Source organism: Salmo trutta, chromosome 12 (assembly GCF_901001165.1).
Source record: "Salmo trutta chromosome 12, fSalTru1.1, whole genome shotgun sequence".
Lineage (NCBI taxonomy): Eukaryota > Metazoa > Chordata > Actinopteri > Salmoniformes > Salmonidae > Salmo > Salmo trutta.
The window spans coordinates 32,724,976-32,745,975 of record NC_042968.1 but is presented as its reverse complement, the minus strand read 5'-3'; the positions used below and the strand labels follow the sequence as shown (position 1 = coordinate 32,745,975).

Below are 21,000 nucleotides of genomic sequence, written 5' to 3'. Positions count from 1 at the left end.
TAACTCCACATTTTCTCAAGGTTAGGCATTAACTCTAAATGGTTAAGGTTAGGGTTAAGGTTTGGGATAGGCTTAAAAAAATACATCAAAGGAAAACTTTCTATCGCTGGATTGGAACTCTTGGAATCAGAGGTAGAGGCGTTATGCCCCTCCGCCATCCCCGTCCACCATAGCAAAACACTCACTGTTGCCCCTAGTGGCCGGTTTCCACATCATCTCCCGATATCCTCACACATGGATGGACGTCCAATACTGACAAGTATCACAAGTGACCTGGCTGGATTAATGGTGGGTTGGATGTCTGAGTATATGTGTGTGTGTGTGTGTGTGTATGTGTGTGTGTGTGTGTGTGTGTGTGTGTCTGTGTGTGTGTATGTGTGTGTGTGTGTGTGTGTGTGTGTGTGTGTGTGTGTGCGCGCATGCGCTTGGAGACTTCTGAAGACAGTTGTATTGCATGAGTGGAATTCTCTGTAGGACCACAGCTACGTTATAAATAGCCATAAGGAAAACATACAACCAGAACCTGTCAACCAGGAGCGCTAACGTTCTCCTTTCACTGCCACAGTCAAGTCTTGCTGCTCGTGCGGTGCTCGGCGGTCGTCGTCGCCGGCCTACTAGCCACCGCTGATCTCTTTTTCCTTTTCTGTTTGTTTAGTCTTATTGGTTGCACCTGTTCCCTATTGTGTTCTTGATTTGTGTTTTATTTAAGCCTGCTTAACCCGCCCAGGTTTGTGCGGGATTACGTTTACTGTTTACTGTACTTTTGGATGTGCTGGCTTACGAATTGTTATTCTCTCCCCGGACTGTTTTGCCCGTTGTATTGGGTTGGTCATTTGTTTTACACGCCCGTTGGTTTTGGCGTTGACCGTTTTGTGCCGGGAAGAATAAAGGTTGTTTATCTTCACCACTGCTCTCTGCGCTTGACTCTACCACCACTCCTAGTAACTCGTGACAGAATCCCGCACCACCTTATGGAGTCAGCAGGAGCAGCCGCGCCCCTCTCCCATCGATGGAGGAACGGGTCCTCCATCATACCAGCATTCTCCACCGGATTGGTTCGGCCATGGACCAAATGATGGAGAGGATGGACCGATGGGAGAGGAGTGGCCTCCCTACCTCATAACCCAGCTCCTCTTCCCCCTCCACCTACAACCCCTCCTCCGGCGTCCGGATTCGGGGCCCGGCTCTCCCCAGGGAGTACGATGAGCGGCGGCTGGGTGCCAGGGGTTCCTGCTGCAGTTGGAGTTGTACCTGGCTACCGTTCGTCCGACTCCCTCGGGAGAGGAGAGCGTGAGCGCCCTCATCTCCTGCTTAACGGGTCGTGCCCTGGGGTGGGCCAACGCAGTGTGGTATGGCCCAGACTCGGTGAGGGATCATTACCCCGAGTTCACCCGCCGTTTCTGGGCCGTGTTCGACCACCCACCAGAAGGCCGGGCGGCGGGTGAACGGCTGTTCCACCTGCGGCAGGAGACGAGGAGCGCACAGGACTTTGCTCTGGAGTTCCAGATCTTGGCTGCTGGGGCAGGGTGGAACGACAGGGCCCTGATGGACCACTATTGTTGTAGCCTCCGGGAGGACGTCCGCCGGGAGCTAGCCTGTCGGGACACGACCCTCTCCCTAGACGAGCTCATTGACATGTCCATTCGTCTCGACAACCTGCTGGCTGCCCGCGGGCGTCCAGAACGGGCCCTGTTGGTTCCACCTCCAGGCCCTCCGGCTCCCATCCCCATGGAGCTAGGGGGGCCGCATCAAGGGGGACCGGAGGAGGAGGCTCCTCCTGTACCCGGTGTGGTCGGAGAGGACACACTGCCGACCGGTGCTGGAGGAGCTCCTCTGGGAATCGGGATGGCAGGCAGAGCACTCCTCGTTCACCCCAGGTGAGTAAGCACCAGCCTCACCCAGAGCTCCCTGTTGGCCATATGTTTGTGCTTATAACTTTTCCTGAGTTTTCTCCCTCTTTTCAGCATAAGGCACTAGTCGATTCAGGTGCAGCTGGAAACTTTATGGATCGTGGGCTCGCATTAAGGCTAGGGATTCCCCTGGTGTCGTTGGACAAACCTTTCCCCGTGCACCCCTTAGATAGCCGACCATTAGGGTCAGGGCTGGTCAGGGAGGCCACAGTTCCACTGGACATGGTAACGCAGGGGGATCATGGAGAACGGATTAGTCTCTTCCTCATTGATTTGCCTGCGTTTCCGGTGGTGCTAGGGATTCCCTGGCTGGCCAATCACAATCCTGATATTTCATGGAGACAGGGGGCTCTCAGAGGGTGGTCAGAGGAGTGTTCAGGCAGGTGTAAGGGAGTTTCCATCGGTGCGACGACGGTGGAGAGTCCAGACCAGGTTTCCACTGTGCGCATTCCCTCTGAATATGCCGATTTGGCTATCGCCTTCTGTAAGAAGAGGGCGACCCAATTACCACCTCATCGACGAGGGGATTGCGCCATAAACCTCCAGGTAAACGCTACACTTCCCAGGAGTCACGTGTACCCATTGTCACAAGAGGAAACACTGGCTATGGAGACATATGTCACGGAATCTCTGAGACAGGGGTACATTCGGCCCTCCATGTCACCCGTCTCCTCGAGTTTCTTTTTCGTGAAGAAAAAGGAGGGAGGTCTGCGTCCGTGCATTGATTATCGAGGTCTAAATTCCATTACAGTGGGGTTTAGTTACCCGCTACCTCTCATCGCTACGGCGGTGGAATCATTTCACGGAGCGCGTTTTTTCACGAACCTGGACCTCAGGAGCGCGTACAATCTGGTGCGTATTCGGGGAGGAGACGAGTGGAAAACCACATTTAGTACCACATCGGGCCACTATGAGTACCTCGTCATGCCGTATGGGTTAAAGAATGCTCCAGCCGTTTTTCAATCCTTTGTCGACGAGATTCTCAGGGACCTGCACGGGCAGGGTGTGGTGGTGTATATTGATGACATCCTGATCTTTTCCGCCACACGCGCCGCGCATGTATCCCTGGTGCGCAAGGTGCTTGGGCGACTGCTGGAGCATGACCTGTACGTTAAGGCTGAGAAATGTGTGTTTTCCAAATGAGCCGTTTCCTTCCTGGGGTATCGCATTTCCACCTCGGGGGTGGTGATGGAGTGTGACCGCGTTAAGGCCGTGCGTAATTGGCCAACTCCGACCACGGTAAAGGAGGTGCAGCGGTTCTTAGGGTTTGCCAGTTACTACCGGAGGTTAATCCGGGGCTTTGGTCAGGTGGCTGCTCCCATTACCTCACTGCTGAAGGGGGGCCCGGTGCGCTTGCACTGGTCAGCAGAGGCCAACAGAGCTTTCAGTCGTCTGAAGGAGCTGTTTACCGACGCTCCCGTGCTGGCTCATCCCGACCCCTCTTTGGCATTCATAGTGGAGGTGGACGCTCACCGAGACTGGGGTGGGGGCCGTGCTATCACAGCGCTCGGGCACACCACCAAAACGCCGCCCTTGCGCTTTCTTTTCTAGGAAGCTCGGTCCGGCGGAGCAGAACTATAACGTGGGGGACCGGGAGTTGTTAGCTGTAGTCAAAGCTCTGAAAGTGTGGAGACACTGGCTTGAGGGGGCTAAGCACCCTTTCCTCATCTGGACTGACCACCGTAATCTCGAGTACATCCGGGCAGCTAGGAGATTGAATCCGCGTCAGGCCAGGTGGGCCATGTTCTTTACCCGCTTTCGTTTCACAATCTCCTATCGGCCAGCCTCGTTAAACACGAAGGCCAACGCGCTGTCCCGCCTATATGACACCGAGGAGAGGGCCATCGATCCAATTCCCATCCTCCCAGCGTCATGCTTGGTAGCACCGGTGGTATGGGAGGTGGACGCGGAGATCGAGCGGGCGTTACTGTTGGAACCTGCACCATCTCAGTGTCCAACAGGTGCTCAGTACGTGTCGCTTGGTGTCTGTGATCAATTGATTCGATGGGCTCATAATCTCTCCTCTTCGGGTCACCCTGGGATCGAGAGGACAGTGCGGTCTTAGGGGAAGTACTGGTGGCCCACATTGGCTACGGACGTGAGGTTTTATGTCTCCTCCTGCTCGGTATGCGCTCAGAGCAAGGTTCCTCGACACCTGCCTAGAGGGAAATTACAGCCCCTCCCCGTTCCACAGCGGCCGTGGTCACACTTGTCTGTGGATTTTCTCACCGACCTTCCCACATCTCAGGGGAACACCACAATCATGGTCGTTGTGGATCGGTTCTCGAAGTCCTGCCGTGTCATCCCATTGCCCGGTGTCCCTACGGCTCTGCAGACTGCGGAGGCCCTGTTTACCCATGTCTTCCGGCACTACGAGGTGCTGGAGGACATCGTTTCTGATCGGGGTCTACAGTTCACGTCCAGAGTTTGGAGTGCGTTTATGGAACGGTTGGGGGTCTCGGTCAGCCTGACCTCGGGTTTTCACCCCGAGAGTAATGGGCAGGTGGAGAGAGTGAACCAAGAGGTGGGTAGGTTTCTACGGACGTATTGCCGGGACCGGCCCAGGGAATGGGCGAGGTACGTCCCATGGGCAGAGGTAGCCCAAAACTCCCTCCGTCACTCATCGACTAACATGTCACCGTTCCAGTGCGTGTTGGGCTACCAGCCGGTCCTGGCTCCATGGCACCAGAGCCAGACCGAGGCTCCTGCGGTGGAGTAGTGGGTACAGCGCTCAAAGGACACTTGGAGAGCCGTCCAGGATGCATTAACTAAAGCGAGTGGATGGCAGAAGAAGAGCGCTGACCAGCATCGCAGTGAGACCCCTGTGTTTGCACCAGGGGATCGAGTCTGGCTCTTGGCCCGAAACCTGCCCCTCCACCTGCCCTGCCGGAAGCTGGGGCCGCAGTGTGTAGGGCCGTTTAAAGTCCTGAGAAGGATAAACGAGGTGTGTTACCGGTTACAACTTCCATCTTACTACCGTATTAACCCCCTGTTTCATGTGTCTCTCCTCAGGCCGGTGGTGGCTGGTCCCCTGCAGGAAGGTGAGGTGCCGGAGGTCCCTCCACCCCCTCTGGACATTGGGGGGTCCCCGGCGTATACTATACGCGCCATTCTGGACTCCAGACGCCGGGTGGGGGGCCTACAGCACCTCGTTGACTGGGAGGGGTATGGCCCGGAGGAGAGGTGCTGGGTACCGAGGAAGGACATTTTGGACCCCTCACTTCTGAGGGACTTCCACCGCCTTCATGGGGATTGCCCTGCGCCTCGTCCGCCGGGTCGCCCTCGAGTCCGGTGGCGGCTCGCTGTGGGAGCCGCGCGTCAGGGGGGGGGGTACTGTCACGAAACCCACCGAAGGTGGCTCCCCTGCCTGCTCGTGCGGTGCTCGGCGGTCGTCGTCGCCGGCCTACTAGCCACCGCTGATCCCTTTTTCCTTTTCTGTTTGTTTAGTCTTATTGGTTGCACCTGTTCCCTATTGTGTTCTTGATTTGTGTTTTATTTAAGCCTGCTTAACCCGCCCAGGTTTGTGCGGGATTACGTTTACTGTTGTGTTTATTTTGGATGTGCTGGCTTACGAATTGTTATTCTCTCTCCGGACTGTTTTGCCCGTTGTATTGGGTTGGTCATTTGTTTTACACGCCCGTTGGTTTTGGCGTTGACCGTTTTGTGCCGGGAAGAATAAAGGTTGTTTATCTTCACCACTGCTCTCTGCGCTTGACTCTACCACCACTCCTAGTAACTCGTGACACTTGCCCCTGGACTTTACAACCATAAAACTTTCATAGACACACAATACAGATGTAGGATCTTAATTTGAGTCAGTTTGATTCATCAGGAAAATAATCCTGCAGTAACAGGAAATGTGAATTATTATGTGGGTTATAATTACTGTAATTTCTTTGTAGGTTTTTTGTTAGGGCAAATAAAGTCTGAAATGTTAAAGTGGAAATGTCAAACTTTAGATGGATTTATTTAAGATCCTTCATCTGTACGTGTGCATTCCAAATGGCACCATATTCACATTTTAGTGCACTACTTTGACCAAGACCTATAAAGCTCTGGTCAAAAGTAGTGCGCTATATAGGGAATAGGGTCCTGGTCTAAAGTAGTGTGCTATATAGGGAATAGGGTTCCATTTGGGACACACATAATGTGTAAATATTGATCTCTGTATTGGAACGTAAGACGAGAGCCACACTCTGTCCATGTAGTCAGACAGAACCTGTCTGTTAAATATAGATGTATCCTCTGAGAGGATGACTTGAGGGGAGGAGAGTACAGAGGAGGTCCCTAGTAGATGTGTTCATTATTATAACATCTAATAGCTTGACACACACACAATCATGTACACACAGGCACGTACGTACCTACGCACACACTCACTGACACACACACACACACACGTACACAGACACAAGCACACAGACACAAGCACACACACACACACACACACACACACACACACACACACACACACACACACACACACACACACACACACACACACACACACACACACACACACACACACACACACACACACGTGTCTCAGCTTGCCTGGCCAGCTAATCATGGCCATGGCTCACACACTGAGCCGGCTTACAGACACACACAGAGCGGAAGGCAGGCTGCAACTCCGCATGTACAGACCAGAGATAAATAAATACAGGAAAGATCACAGTCCAATCCTAACCTTTTAACCATTAGTGGAAACCTCTACCTACTACAAGTTTGAATAGACACAGAGACACAAACACACACACAAACAAACACACATACACACATATAAACGCAGCCACATACACAAGCACACAAACACACACACACACATTAGCAAGCAATCTTACCTGGGAGATCCCCCTCACTCTGCTCCCCCGAGTCGGAATCCATTTTCTCCTCCTAAACTCTGGACAGAGAACCTCTTATTCTTTCTCTCTCTCTCTCTCTCTCTCTCTCTCTCTCTCTGTCTCTCTGTCTCAGCCTCTCTCGCTCTCTCTCTTTCTCTCTCTCTCCCTCTCTTTCACAGCGAGTTAGCTTTTTCCCCTCTCTCTCTTTCTCTCGTTTTTTTGTTGCTCTCTCTCACTTTTCAGAGGCAGTGAAACTCTCCTCTCTGGCTAGAACACAGCAGCTGAGTAGGGAATTATGTCTGGCTGAAAGCCTGATTTGCTGAGCTGTACCTCTTTTTCTCTTTATTTTTTTGCTCCCTCTTTCCCACTCTTTCTTTCTCTCTTCTCCCTGGCTCCCTCCCTCACTCGCTAACTGTGCTGACTCCTTCAATATCTCTCTTCCTCTCTTCTACGTCCCTCCTCCCGTCCCTCCTCCCTTCATCATTCTGGTCAGTCCCTCCCTCCCTATCTCTCCCTCTCTTTCCTTCCCTCCCTCTCTTTCTCTCTGTGCTGTCACTCTCTGTCACTCTCCCTCAGCACTCTCAATATCTGTCTTTATTTTCTGTCACACTCCCTTTCTGTCCTCCTGTGCTCACTCTCTCCCTCTCTACATGCGGTGTATCTCTCTGATCATTAAGTTGTGTGTGTTCCACTGTGGGAGAGGAGAAACTGAAGCCAGTAGCAGCAGTAGCTAGTTTTTTCACCACCAGCTCAATCCCCTGCCTTCCCTCTCCTACCCCTTCCTCCTCCTCCCCTGCCTTCCCTCTCCTCCCCCTTCCCCCTCCTCCCCTGCCTTCCCTCTCCTCTCCCTTCCCTCCTCCTCCCCCTTCCCCCTCCTCCCCTGCCTTCCCTCTTTCTCCCCCTTCCCTCTTTCTCCCCTTCCCCCTCCTCCCCCTCCTCCCCTGCCTTCCCTCTTTCTCCACCTTCCCCCTCCTCCCCTGCCTTCCCTATTTTTCCCCCTTCCCCCTCCTCCCCCTTCTCCCCTCCTCCCCCTCCCCTCCGCTTCTTCCCCTTCCCTCCTCCCCCTTCCTCCTCCCCCTCCCCTTCTTCCACTTCCCTCCTCCTCCCCCCTTCCTCCTGGTTATTGGCTCATAGTCAGTCATTAGATAACCCTGTACCGCTCTGACTCACCATGACCAGAAGTCTCTAGCTCGGCTCTAGGGTGAAGGTTCCCCTTCCCTAATCCTAACCTGAATCATTAGTGAGGAGCATGCACAACTGACCCAAGATCAGCATCTCGGGGCATTTTCACCCTACTAAGTCTCTACAGAAATGCTAATTTTCTATGGCCTACCAGCCTTTTCCCTGCCTGGCTGGTTGGTTGGTTGGTTGGTTGGCTGGCTGGTTGGCTGATTGGCTGGTTGACTGGTTGGTTGGCTGGCTGGCTGGCTGGCTGGCTGGCTGGTTGGTTGGCTGGCTGGTTGGCTGGTTGGTTGGCTGGTTGGCTGGTTGGTTGGTTGGCTGATTGGCTGGCTGGCTGGCTGGCTGGTTGGTTGGTTGGCTGGTTGGTTGGCTGGTTGGCTGATCGGTTGGCTGGCTGGCTGGCTGGTTGGCTGGTTGGTTGGCTGGCTGGTTGGTTGGCTGGTTGGTTGGTTGCCTGGTTGGTTGGTTGGTTGGCTGGCTGGTTGGTTGGCTGGCTGGTTGGCTGGTTGACTGGTTGGTTGGCTGGCTGGCTGGCTGGTTGGCTGGTTGGTTGGCTGGCTGGTTGGCTGGTTGGTTGGCTGGTTGGCTGGTTGGTTGGTTGGCTGATTGGCTGGCTGGCTGGCTGGCTGGTTGGTTGGTTGGCTGGCTGGTTGGTTGGCTGATTGGTTGGCTGGCTGGTTGGCTGGTTGGTTGGCTGGCTGGTTGGCTGGTTGGTTGGCTGATTGGCTGGTTGGTTGGTTGGTTGGCTGATTGGCTGGCTGGCTGGCTGGTTGGTTGGCTGGTTTGTTGGTTGGTTGGCTGGCTGGCTGGCTGGCTGGTTGGTTGGCTGGTTGGCTAGTTGGCTGGCTGGTTGGCTGGTTGGTTGGCTGGTTGGCTGGTTGGTTGGCTGATTGGCTGGTTGGTTGGCTGGCTGGCTGGTTGGTTGGCTGGTTGGCTGGCTGGTTAGCTGGTTAGCTGTTTGGTTGGCTGGTTGGTTGGCTAGTTGGCTAGTTGGCTGGTTGGTTGACTGGTTGGCTGACTGGCTGGTTGGCTGGTTGGTGACATGATATTGGTGTTCAGCACTTCTCGTGGCCCACACTGAGACTACATCCTAAATGATATCCTATTCCCTATATAGTGCACTATTGTTATTTTACTGCTGCTGTTTAATATTTGTTACTTTTTTACATAACACATATTTTATTTTCTTAAACTTCTTAAAGCATTGTTGGTTAAGGGCTTGTAAGTAAGCATTTCACAGTAACCTGTTACACAGTACACCTGTTGTATTCGGTGCATGTGACAAATAACATTTGAATTGATTTGATTTGACTTTTAACCAGAGCCTTACATCAGTCCCCAAAAAAATGGAAGGCCTGTGTGTGGTGTGTGTGTGTGTGTGTGTGTGTGTGTGTGTGTGTGTGTGTGTGTGTGTGTGTGTGTGTGTGTGTGTGTGTGTGTGTGTGTGTGTGTCTACAGATGGTTGTATTTTTAGGCTACCTCAGTAGGTCCCTTGAACAGCAGATGGGCCTCTTTCCCCACAGGCAGTGTTATTATAACACATCATCACACTAAATAATCACATCAAATGTATTGGTCACGTACACATATTTAGCAGATGTTATATTGCAGGTGTAGCAAAATGCTTGTCTGTGTGCATGCCTGTGTATGTATGAGTGCATATTACAGTATAATACACCACATTAGAATTGTATTTAATTAACCATTATTTTAACAGCGAGATATGCTGAGACCAAGGACTCTTTCACAAATGAACCCAGTATACACATCACTACACATCAATATACACATCACTTCACATCAATAGACACATCACTACACATCAATACACATCACTACACATCAATATACACATCACTACACATCAATATACACATCACTACACATCAATATACACATCACTACACATATACACATCACTACACATCAATATACACATCACTACACATCAATATACACATCACTACACATCAATATACACATCACTTCACATCAATACACACATCACTTCACATCAATAGACACATCACTACACATCAATATAGACATCACTTCACATCAATAGACACATCACTACACATCAATAGACACATCACTACACATCAATATACACATCACTACACATCAATATACACCTCACTTCACATCAATATACACATCAATATACACATCACTACACATCAATATACACATCACTACACATCAATATACACATCAATATACACATCAATAGACACATCACTATACATCAATATACACATCAATATACACATCAATATACACATCACTACACATCAATATACACATCAATATACACATCACTACACATCAATATACACATCACTACACATCAATATACACATCACTACACATCAATAGACACATCTCTATACATCAATAGACACATCACTATACATCAATATACACATCATTACACATCATATACACATCATTACACAACAAACACATCAATATACACATCAATACATAAATGAATGTGTCAGCAGTACTGTATTAAATAAGATCTTGGCAGTGTCTTGCGGCCACAGCAGAGTTATGATGACAACTTAGTGATGAAATACAACACACAGCTAGTTGAGGTCAGTCAGTCTGTCTCTGGTGGGAACAGGGAACACAGCTAGTTGAGGTCAGTCAGTCTGTCTCTGGTGGGAACAGGGAAACACAGCTAGTTGAGGTCAGTCAGTCTGTCTCTGGTGGGAACAGGGAAACACAGCTAGTTGAGGTCAGTCAGTCTGTCTCTGGTGGGAACAGGGAAACATAGCTAGTTGAGGTCAGTCAGTCTGTCTCTGGTGGGAACAGGGAAACATAGCTAGTTGAGGTCAGTCAGTCTGTCTCTGGTGGGAACAGGGAAACATAGCTAGTTGAGATCAGTCAGTCTGTCTCTGCTGGGAACAGGGAACACAGCTAGTTGAGGTCAGTCAGTCTGTCTCTGGTGGGAACAGGGAAACACAGCTAGTTGAGGTCAGTCAGTCTGTCTCTGGTGGGAACAGGGAAACATAGCTAGTTGAGGTCAGTCAGTCTGTCTCTGGTGGGAACAGGGAAACATAGCTAGTTGAGATCAGTCAGTCTGTCTCTGCTGGGAACAGGGAACACAGCTAGTTGAGGTCAGTCAGTCTGTCTCTGGTGGGAACAGGGAACACAGCTAGTTGAGGTCAGTCAGTCTGTCTCTGGTGGGAACAGGGAAACATAGCTAGTTGAGGTCAGTCAGTCTGTCTCTGGTGGGAACAGGGAAACATAGCTAGTTGAGGTCAGTCAGTCTGTCTCTGGTGGGAACAGGGAAACATAGCTAGTTGAGATCAGTCAGTCTGTCTCTGCTGGGAACAGGGAACACAGCTAGTTGAGGTCAGTCAGTCTGTCTCTGGTGGGAACAGGGAACACAGCTAGTTGAGGTCAGTCAGTCTGTCTCTGGTGGGAACAGGGAACACAGCTAGTTGAGGTCAGTCAGTCTGTCTCTGGTGGAAACAGGGAAACAAATGCACAGCGCAAGCCAAAACTCATGTTGATCACCAAAACACTTTATATCCTTGTTTACACAAACACACACACACACACACACACACACACACACACACACACACACACACACACACACACACACACACACATACACACACACACACACACACACACACACATACACAAACACACACACACAAAAACACACACACACACACACACATACACACAGTGGTATTATCAGATAAACAAGAGAGGTCGGTGATGACATTTTGGGAGATGACACTGTTCCAGAACTGGAGTGGCCGTCCTTCCCTGCTCTGTGTTCCTCCCTGAGCTACGAGGTAATTTGTCAAATTCAGTCTTAACGAGACATCAATTAAATCATGGAAATGAATTAGTGTAGGGAGGTCTCTTCTAACAAGGGAGGTCACAGTTAGCTTTAATGAAGTAGATGAGGTTTTAGGTATAAACTGTTGGTTCAGATACCACTCTGTCTGTCTGTCCCAGGACTAGGAGATAACTATAGCTGCACAGAGGAAATGACTGCCAGACCTACTCAACGTCTACTGAAAGTATGTGTGTGTGTCTGTGTGTGTGTGTGTTTTTGTGTATGTGTCAGTGTGTGTGTGTGTGTGTGTGTGTGTGTGTGTGTGTGTGTGTGTGTGTGTGTGTGTGTGTGTGTGTGTGTGTGTGCAAGTGCAAGTGCAAGTGCAAGAGAAGGACAGACATGGCCAGATCACTCTGTAACAATAGCTCAGTATTGTGATTATAATATTTTAAATGATCACCACTGTCTTGGATTGAAGCAACGTTGAACGTTTGTTGTTAAAGATAAAACCAGAAGATAATTGAAAATCAGAGGAGTTTCTGTGTGTGCAGCTCAGAGATACAATCTGTTCTGGCCTTGTGGCCTGAAATACTGACGTCTTTTCAAATCTACCAGCATCCGCAGGTTGAGTTAATCTGTGTTGGATTTAATCCCAGCCCACATTACCATTACCTACATTATCATCAGCCTACATTACCAACTATTTACAGTTTCTTTATTTTTAATGGCACTTTAACTGACTGCCTAATGGAAAGCATCTGCGTGTTGTTTCTTAAGTACTCGTTAGAAGAAAGTCCTCTGTGTTCCTTTAATGCTCGATGAGAAATGAATGAGCTGTGTTTTTCCACATCAAAAGGCCCTGGAATCAGAGTTTGTGTTTGATCCGGTCCATTTGCTGGCTGAGAACCAGTCCTGGGTTTCATGGCAGGGCCTGCCCGTGTGTGTGTGTGTGTGTGTGTGTGTGTGTGTGTGTGTGTGTGTGTGTGTGTGTGTGTGTGTGTGTGTGTGTGTGTGTGTGTGTGTGTGTGTGTGTGTGTGTGTGTGTTTGCGTGTGTGCGTGCGTGCGTGCGTGCGTGCGTGCATTTGTGTGCATCTTGTGTAGGAGCATGCATGTGTGTGAAGCCTGGCCAGTGAAAGAGCTTAATGTTTCTCTTGTTTCAGTTGAGTATCTACAAAAGGAGTATGATTCTGAATAACTCTGAACTTTTAATAATGTTCAGGGATAATGTTTAGGGACAATGTTTAACGATAATGTTTAGGGATAATGTTGAGGGACAATGTTTAACGATAATGTTTAGGGATAATGTTGAGGGACAATGGTTAACGATAATGTTTAGGGATAATGTTTAGGATAACGGTTTGGGATAATGTTTAGTCGTGCTAGTAATAATGTTTAAGGATAATGTTTAGGGACAATGTTTAACGATAATGTTTACTGAAAATATTTAGCAATAATATTTTCACATTATTAACTAATCATAAATGATTTTCATGAAGATCGTTGCCATTGACACAGCTCTCTCAACAATACGCTTCTCAGAGAGATTAGTGATAGACATCTCTGCTAGACGTTCCCATAGCAACCCCTGCCTTGTCTTGTTGATGAAGAGCTAAATATCAACAAGGGAGATGATACTGCTATAGGCTATAAAGATATATTAGCAGGAACAACATGTCACAACCAGTTAGTGTGTGTGTGTGTTTACACTCTGCCTTCACCCATGTCAGTTTGAGAGAAGACACGAGCTTGTTTCCTTTTGGAAGACACAGAAACACAACGAGAGAGAAAAGAGAAATGGAATCTATTTGTGTACTAAGTTTGTTCCAAGACTAAAAGGTCTAATGGTTCTATTGCAATGTTCATGAATGTGTTATTTTATCTATACCAGCTGTAGATTGCATGACAGAGAGCTCCAGGGTTCTCTATTGATATGCTTCAATAAGTACAATGCTTTTTCTGCCGTGGAAACATGAAAACTGCACTCAGCCAAGGAGTAAGATTGGGCTTCCTTTGTGCTGAATCAGTGTTTCCCTCTGATGAAACCTAATATCGTCTAACACACACACACACATGCACGTCTGTATGCTCACACATACACTCACACACACGCACGCAGACACATGCACACATACACACACGCATACACGCACACACATACTGTACACACACACACTCAGAACCAACCCCAATAGAATGCAGTTACTCCTGATCTATCCAACAGATCTCTGATCTCATACAGTCGACTGTAGAGTTGGAATAGGGACAACACAACATCACATTCACTATCTGAGAGAAGTCTTATTCCATATGGAGTGAACTGACGCTCACTTTATTGACTTTTTATCAATTGAGATGTGGAGAATGACCTCACTTTTCAATACAATCATTTTGTTTTTAATTATAAATGTTGTCTCTCTCTATTTCTCTCTTGTAGCATTGTTCTTCTTTCATCCTCTATTTCCTCCCTCCTCCTCCTCTCATTCTGACTTTTTACATCTCTCTATTTTTCTTCTCTCCCTCCTGTCTTCCCCTCTCCTCCTCTTCCCCTTCTCCTCCTCCTCTGTCTGTCTCTCCATCTATATACTGTACGCCCCTCTCCCTCCTGTCTTTACCCTCATCCTTCTTCCTCTCCTCTTCTTCTCTCTGTCTCTATCTCCCTGTTCCAACAAGCTCTCACAGTCTCACTGCAGAATTAGATGCTCATCCACGTTCTCCAAATGGCAAATTTAGATTTTGCTCCAAACGTCAAATTTCAATTACAGCTGCACTGTATCGTTCCATTTCTCCAAACATCAAATTTAGAAGTTGAGGTGCAAGTTTAGACACTCATTCTGAATGGTTAAGGTAAAGGTTAAGGTTTTGGATAGGGTTAAAACATGAAATAATAGCGCTCCCTGCTGCCCCTAGTGGCAGGTTTTGAAGGCTTTTCCCAACCTCCTCAGGAGACGTCCAATTTTGACGGCAATCTTGAACGACCTGGCTGCTCTGTGCCCTTTGTCCCTCTTGTCTTCCCTCTCCTTCTCTCACTCCTCCTCTCTCTCCTTCTCTCTCTCCAGTGTCGTGAAAAAGTATTTGCCCACTTTTCAAATGTTCTCTACTTTTGCATATAGTTGATACTGAATGTTATCAGATCTTCAACCAAAACCTGATATTAGATTTAAAAAAAAATTGTATTTCACCTTTATTTAACCAGGTAGGCAAGTTGAGAACAAGTTCTCATTTACAATTGCGACCTGGCCAAGAAAAGGCAAAGCAGTTCGACACATACAACAACACAGAGTTACACATGGAGTAAAACAAACATACAGTCAATAATACAGTAGAAAAATAAGTCTATATACAATGTGAGCAAATGAGGTGAGATAAGGGAGGTAAAGGCAATAAAAAGGCCAAGGTGGCGAAGTAAATACAATATAGCAAGTAAAACACTGGAATGGTACATTTGCAGTGGAATAAAGTGCAAAGTAGAAATAGAAATAATGGGGTGCAAAGGAGCAAAATAAATAAATAAATAAATAAATACAGTAGGGGAAGAGGTAGTTGTTTGGGCTAAATTATAGATGGGCTATGTACAGGTGCACTAATCTGTGAGCTGCTCTGACAGCTGGTGCTTAAAGCAAGTGAGGGAGATAAGTGTTTCCAGTTTCAGTGATTTTTGTAGTTCGTTCCAGTCATTGGCAGCAGAGAACTGGAAGGAGAGGCGGCCGAAGGAGGAATTGGCTTTGGGGTTGACCAGAGAGATATACCTGCTGGAGCGCGTGCCACAGGTGGGTGCTGCTATGGTGACCAGTGAGCGGAGATAAGGGGGGACTTTACCTAGCAGGGTCTTGTAGATGGCCTGGAGCCAGTGGGTTTGGCGATGAGTATGAAGTTAGGGCCAGTCAACGAGAGCGTACAGGTCGCAGTGGTGGGTAGTATATGGGGCTTTGGTGACAAAACGGATGGCATTGTGATAGACTGCATCCAGTTTATTGAGTAGGGTATTGGAGGCTATTTTGTAAATGACATCGCCGAAGTCGAGGATCGGTAGGATGGTCAGTTTTACGAGGGTATGTTTGGCAGCATGAGTGAAGGATGCTTTGTTGCGAAACAGGAAGCCAATTCTAGATTTAACTTTGGATTGGAGATGTTTGATGTGAGTCTGGAAGGAGAGTTTACAGTCTAACCAGACACCCAGGTATTTGTAGTTGTCCACATATTCTAAGTCAGAACCGTCTAAGTCAGAACCGTCCAGAGTAGTGATGCTGGACGGGCGGGCAGGTGCAGGCAGCGATTGGTTGAAGAGCATGCATTTAGTTTTACTTGCATTTAAGAGCAGTTGGAGGCCACGGAAGGAGAGTTGTATGGCATTGAAGCTCGTCTGGAGATTAGTTAACACAGTGTCCAAAGAAGGGTCAGAGGTATACAGAATGGTGCGTCTGCGTAGAGGTGAATCAGAGACTCACCAGCAGCAAGAGCAACATCATTGATGTATACAGAGAAGAGAGTCGGCCCAATAATTGAACCCTGTGGTACCCCCATAGAGACTGCCAGAGGTCCGGACAACAGGTCCACCGATTTGACACACTTAACTCTATCAGAGAAGTAGTTGGTGAACCAGGCGAGGCAATCATTTGAGAAACCAAGGCTATTGCGTCTACCGATGAGGATGTGGTGATTGACAGAGTCGAAAGTCTTGGCCAGGTCAATGAATACGGCTGCACAGTATTGTTTCTTATCGATGGTGGTTATGATATCGTTTAGGACCTTGAGGTGGCTGAGGTGCACCCATGACCAGCTCTGAAACCAGATTGCATAGCCGAGAAGGTGCGGTGGGATTCGAAATGGTCGGTAATCTGTTTGTTGACTTGGCTTTCGAAGACCTTAGAAAGGCAGGGTAGGATAGATATAGGTCTGTAGCAGTTTGGGTCAAGAGTGTCCCCCCCTTTGAAGAGGGGGATGACCGCAGCTGCTTTTCAATCTTTGGGAATCTCAGACGACACGAAAGAGAGGTTGAACAGGCTAGTAATAGGGGTTGTAACAATTTCGGCAGATAATTTTAGAAAGAAAGGGTCCAGATTGTCTAGCCCAGCTGATTTGTAGGGGTCCAGATTTTGTAGCTTTGGGAGAAGGAGAAATGGGGAAGGCTTGGGCGAGTTGCTGTGGGGGGTGCAGTGCTGTTGACCGGGGTAGGGGTAGCCAGGTGGAAAGCATGGCCAGCCGTAGAAAAATGCTTATTGAATTCTCAATTATAGGGGATTTATCAGTGGTGACAGAGTTTCCTATCCTCAGTGCAGTGGGCAGCTGGGAGGAGGTGCTCTTATTCTCCATGGACTTTGCAGTGTCCCAGAACTTTTTTGAGTTTGTGTTGCAGGAAGCAAATTTCTGCTTGAAAAAGCTAGCCTTGGTGTAACGCTTGTCGTAAACATTGGACCAAGGTGCAGCATGGTAGGCAAACATTTTACTTTTATTTAAAATGAACACCGACAAAACAACAAAATACAAAACGAACGTAAAGTTCTGCAGGCTATACTGCAGCTATACAAAATCAAGATCCCACAAACTAAGGTGGGAAAAAGGCTGCCTAAGTATGATCCCCAATCAGAGACAACGATAGACAGCTGCCTCTGATTGGGAACCATACCCGGCAAAACAAAGAAATAGAAAAACTAGAATGCCCACCCAAATCACACCCTGACCTAACCAAATAGAGAAATGAAAAGGCTCTCTAAGGTCAGGGCGTGACACTTGGCTTTTCTAACTGCCTGTGTATATTGGTTCCTAACTTCCCTGAAAAGTTGCATGTCATTGGGGCTGTTCGATGCTAATGCAGAACGCCACAGGATGTTTTTGTGTTGGTTAAGGGCAGTCAGGTCTGGAGAGAACCAAAGGCTATATCTGTTCCTGGTTCTAAATTTCTTGAATGGGGCATGCTTATTTAAGATGGTGAGGACGGCATTTAAAAAAAATAACCAGGCATCCTCTACTGACGGGATGAGGTCAATATCCTTCCAGGATACCCGGGCCAGGTCGATTAGAAAGGCCTGCTCGCTGAAGTGTTTCAGGGAGCGTTTGACAGTGATGAGTGGAGGTCGTTTGACCGCTGACCCATTACGGATGCAGGCAATGAGGCAGTGATCACTGAGATCTTGGTTGAAAACAGCAGAGGTGTATTTAGAGGGCACATTGGTTAGGATGATATCTATGAGGGTGCCCGTGTTTACGGCTTTGGGGTGGTTCCTGATAGGTTCATTGATAATTTATGAGAGATTGTGGGCATCAAGCTTAGATTGTAGGATGGCTGGGGTGTTAAGCATGTTCCAGTATAGGTCTATTATGCGAAGAAAAGATGTAAATATATATACACGGGACACGACAAGACGAGGACAAAGGACGTCTGACTGCTATGCCATCTTGGATCACAGATAAAGGGAACCTGAGTGAATAAATAACACAACAATTATATATTTATTTCATAAACAAAGTTATGCAACACCCAATGCCCCTGTGTGAAAAAGAAATTGCCACCTTTAGCTGCAAAGACTGCAACCAAGCGCTTCCTGTGGTTATTGATCATTCTACCACGTCGCTGTAACTGGCCCACTCTTCCAGGCAGAAGTGCTGTAACTCAGCAACATTTGTTGGTTTTCAAGCATGAACTGCTCATTTCAATTCCTGACACAACATCTCAATTGGGATTAGGCCTGGACTTTGACATTCCAGAACTTCAAATGTGTTACTTTTTAGTGTGTTTTGGATCATTGTCTTGCTGCATGACCCAGCTGCACTTCAGCTTCAGCTCACTGACGGATGCCCTGACATTCTCCTGTAGAATTCTCTGATACAAAGCAGAATTCATGGTTCCTTACTATGGAATGCAGTGTTTGGTTTTTGCCAGGCATAATGGGACCCATGTCATCTAAACAGTTATACATCTGTCCATAGAACATTCTGCCAAGAGTCTTGATGATCATCCAGGTGCTTTTTGGCAAACTTGAGTCAATTGTTTGCACGACATGGGTCCTATTATGCCTGGCGAACACCAAACACTGCATTCCACAGTAAGAACCTCAAACCAACGGTCAAGCATGGTGGTGGTAATGTGCTGGTTTGGGGATGCTTTGCTGTCTCAGGATCTGGACGACTTGCCTTAATAGAAAGAACCATGAATTCTGCTCTGTATCAGAGAATTCTACAGGAGAATATTAGGGCATCCGTCAGTGAGCTGAAACTGAAGTGCAGCTGGGTCATGCTGCAAGACAATGATCCAAAACACACAATCAAGTCTACATGAAAATGGCTAAAAAGCAACACATTTGAAGTTTTAGAATGGCCTAGTCAAAGTCTAGACCTAATCCAAATTGAGATGTTGTGGCAGAACTTGAAATGGCAGTTCATGCTTGTTAAAGCAGTTCTTCATGCAAGAGTGGGCCAAAATTCCTCTGCAGGTATGTGAGGCTGATCAACAACTACAGGAAGCGTTTGGTTGCAGTCATTGCAGCTAAAGGTGGCAAAGCCAGTTATTGAGTGTAAGGGGGCAATTATTTTTCCACATGGGGGAATTGGGTGTTGCAAAGCTTTGTTAAATTAAAGAAATAAAATAAGTATGTAATTGTTGTGTTATTTGTAAACTCAGGTTCCCTTTATCTAATATTAGCTTTTGGTTGAAAATCTGATAACATTCAGAATCAAAAATATGCAAAAATAGAGAAAATCAGAAAGGGGGCAAATTCTTTTTCACGGCACTGTGTCTCTCTCCCCTCTCCCTCCTGTCTTTCTCCTCCTCCTCCTCTCCCCCTGATATTGATAGGAGATGACAATGTTCTGTACTAGGGTGATAGACCATTCACAGAGAGGTGACAATTAACGTCACAAACACACTACCCACACACACACACACACACACACACACACACACACACACACACACACACACTCAGGCAAAGAAGTGACAGTCACATCATGTAGACAAATATAATCACGTAGACAAAGACAACAAACCTCACTGTGGTCTGTATGTGACAAAGACAACAAACCTCACTGTGGTCTACAGGTGACAAAGACAACAAACCTCACTGTGGTCTCCAGGTGACAAAGACAACAAACCTCACTGTGGTCTCCAGGTGACAAAGACAACAAACCTCACTGTGGTCTGCAGGTGACAAAGACAACAAACCTCACTGTGGTCTGCAGGTGACAAAGACAACAAACCTCACTGTGGTCTCCAGGTGACAAAGACAACAAACCTCACTGTGGTCTGCAGGTGACAAAGACAACAAACCATACTGTGATCTCCAGGTGACAAAGACAACAAACCTCACTGTGGTCTCCAGGTGACAAAGACAACAAACCATACTGTGATCTCCAGGTGACAAAGACAACAAACCTCACTGTGGTCTGCAGGTGACAAAGACATCAAACCTCACTGTGGACTCCAGGTGACAAAGACAATAAACCTCACTGTGATCTGCAGGTGACAAAGACAACAAACCTCACTGTGATCTGCAGGTGACAAAGACAACAACCCTCACTGTGATCTGCAGGTGACAAAGACAACAAACCTCACTGTGGTCTGCAGGTGACAAAGACAACAAACCTCACTGTGGTCTGCAGGTGACAAAGACAACAAACCTCACTGTGGTCTGCAGGTGACAAAGACAACAAACCTCACTGTGGTCTGCAGGTGACAAAGACAACAAACCTCACTGTGATCTGCAGGTGACAAAGACAACAAACCTCACTGTGGTCTGCAGGTGGCAAAGACAACAAACCTCACTGTGGTCTGCAGGTGACAAAGACAACAAACCTCACTGTGATCTGCAGGTGACAAAGACAACAAACCTCACTGTGGTCTGCAGGTGACAAAGACAACAAACCTCACTGTGGTCTGCAGGTGACAAAGACAACAAACCTCACTGTGATCTGCAGGTGACAAAGACAACAAACCTCACTGTGGTCTGCAGGTGGCAAAGACAACAAACCTCACTGTGGTCTGCAGGTGACAAAGACAACAAACCTCACTGTGGTCTGCAGGTGACAAAGACAACAAACCTCACTGTGGTCTGCAGGTGGCAAAGACAACAAACCTCACTGTGGTCTGCAGGTGACAAAGACAACAAACCTCACTGTGGTCTGCAGGTGACAAAGACAACAAACCTCACTGTGGTCTGCAGGTGGCAAAGACAACAAACCTCACTGTGGTCTGCAGGTGACAAAGACAACAAACCTCACTGTGGTCTGCAGGTGACAAAGACAACAAACCTCACTGTGGTCTGC

General features: G+C 47.9%; 1 protein-coding gene across 1 annotated transcript in view; it reads right to left on the bottom strand.

Moving 5' to 3' along the window:
- The window catches only part of LOC115203366 (tumor necrosis factor alpha-induced protein 8-like protein 3), a 43,879-nt gene extending 36,674 nt beyond the window's left edge, over positions 1–7,205 (bottom strand). The window contains exon 1 of the mRNA XM_029768005.1: positions 6,755–7,205. Coding sequence (XP_029623865.1) covers positions 6,755–6,797 — 43 coding nt within the window. The 5' untranslated portion in view covers positions 6,798–7,205. The remainder of the gene's footprint in view (positions 1–6,754) is intronic.
- Between the last annotated feature and the right edge of the window lie 13,795 nt (positions 7,206–21,000).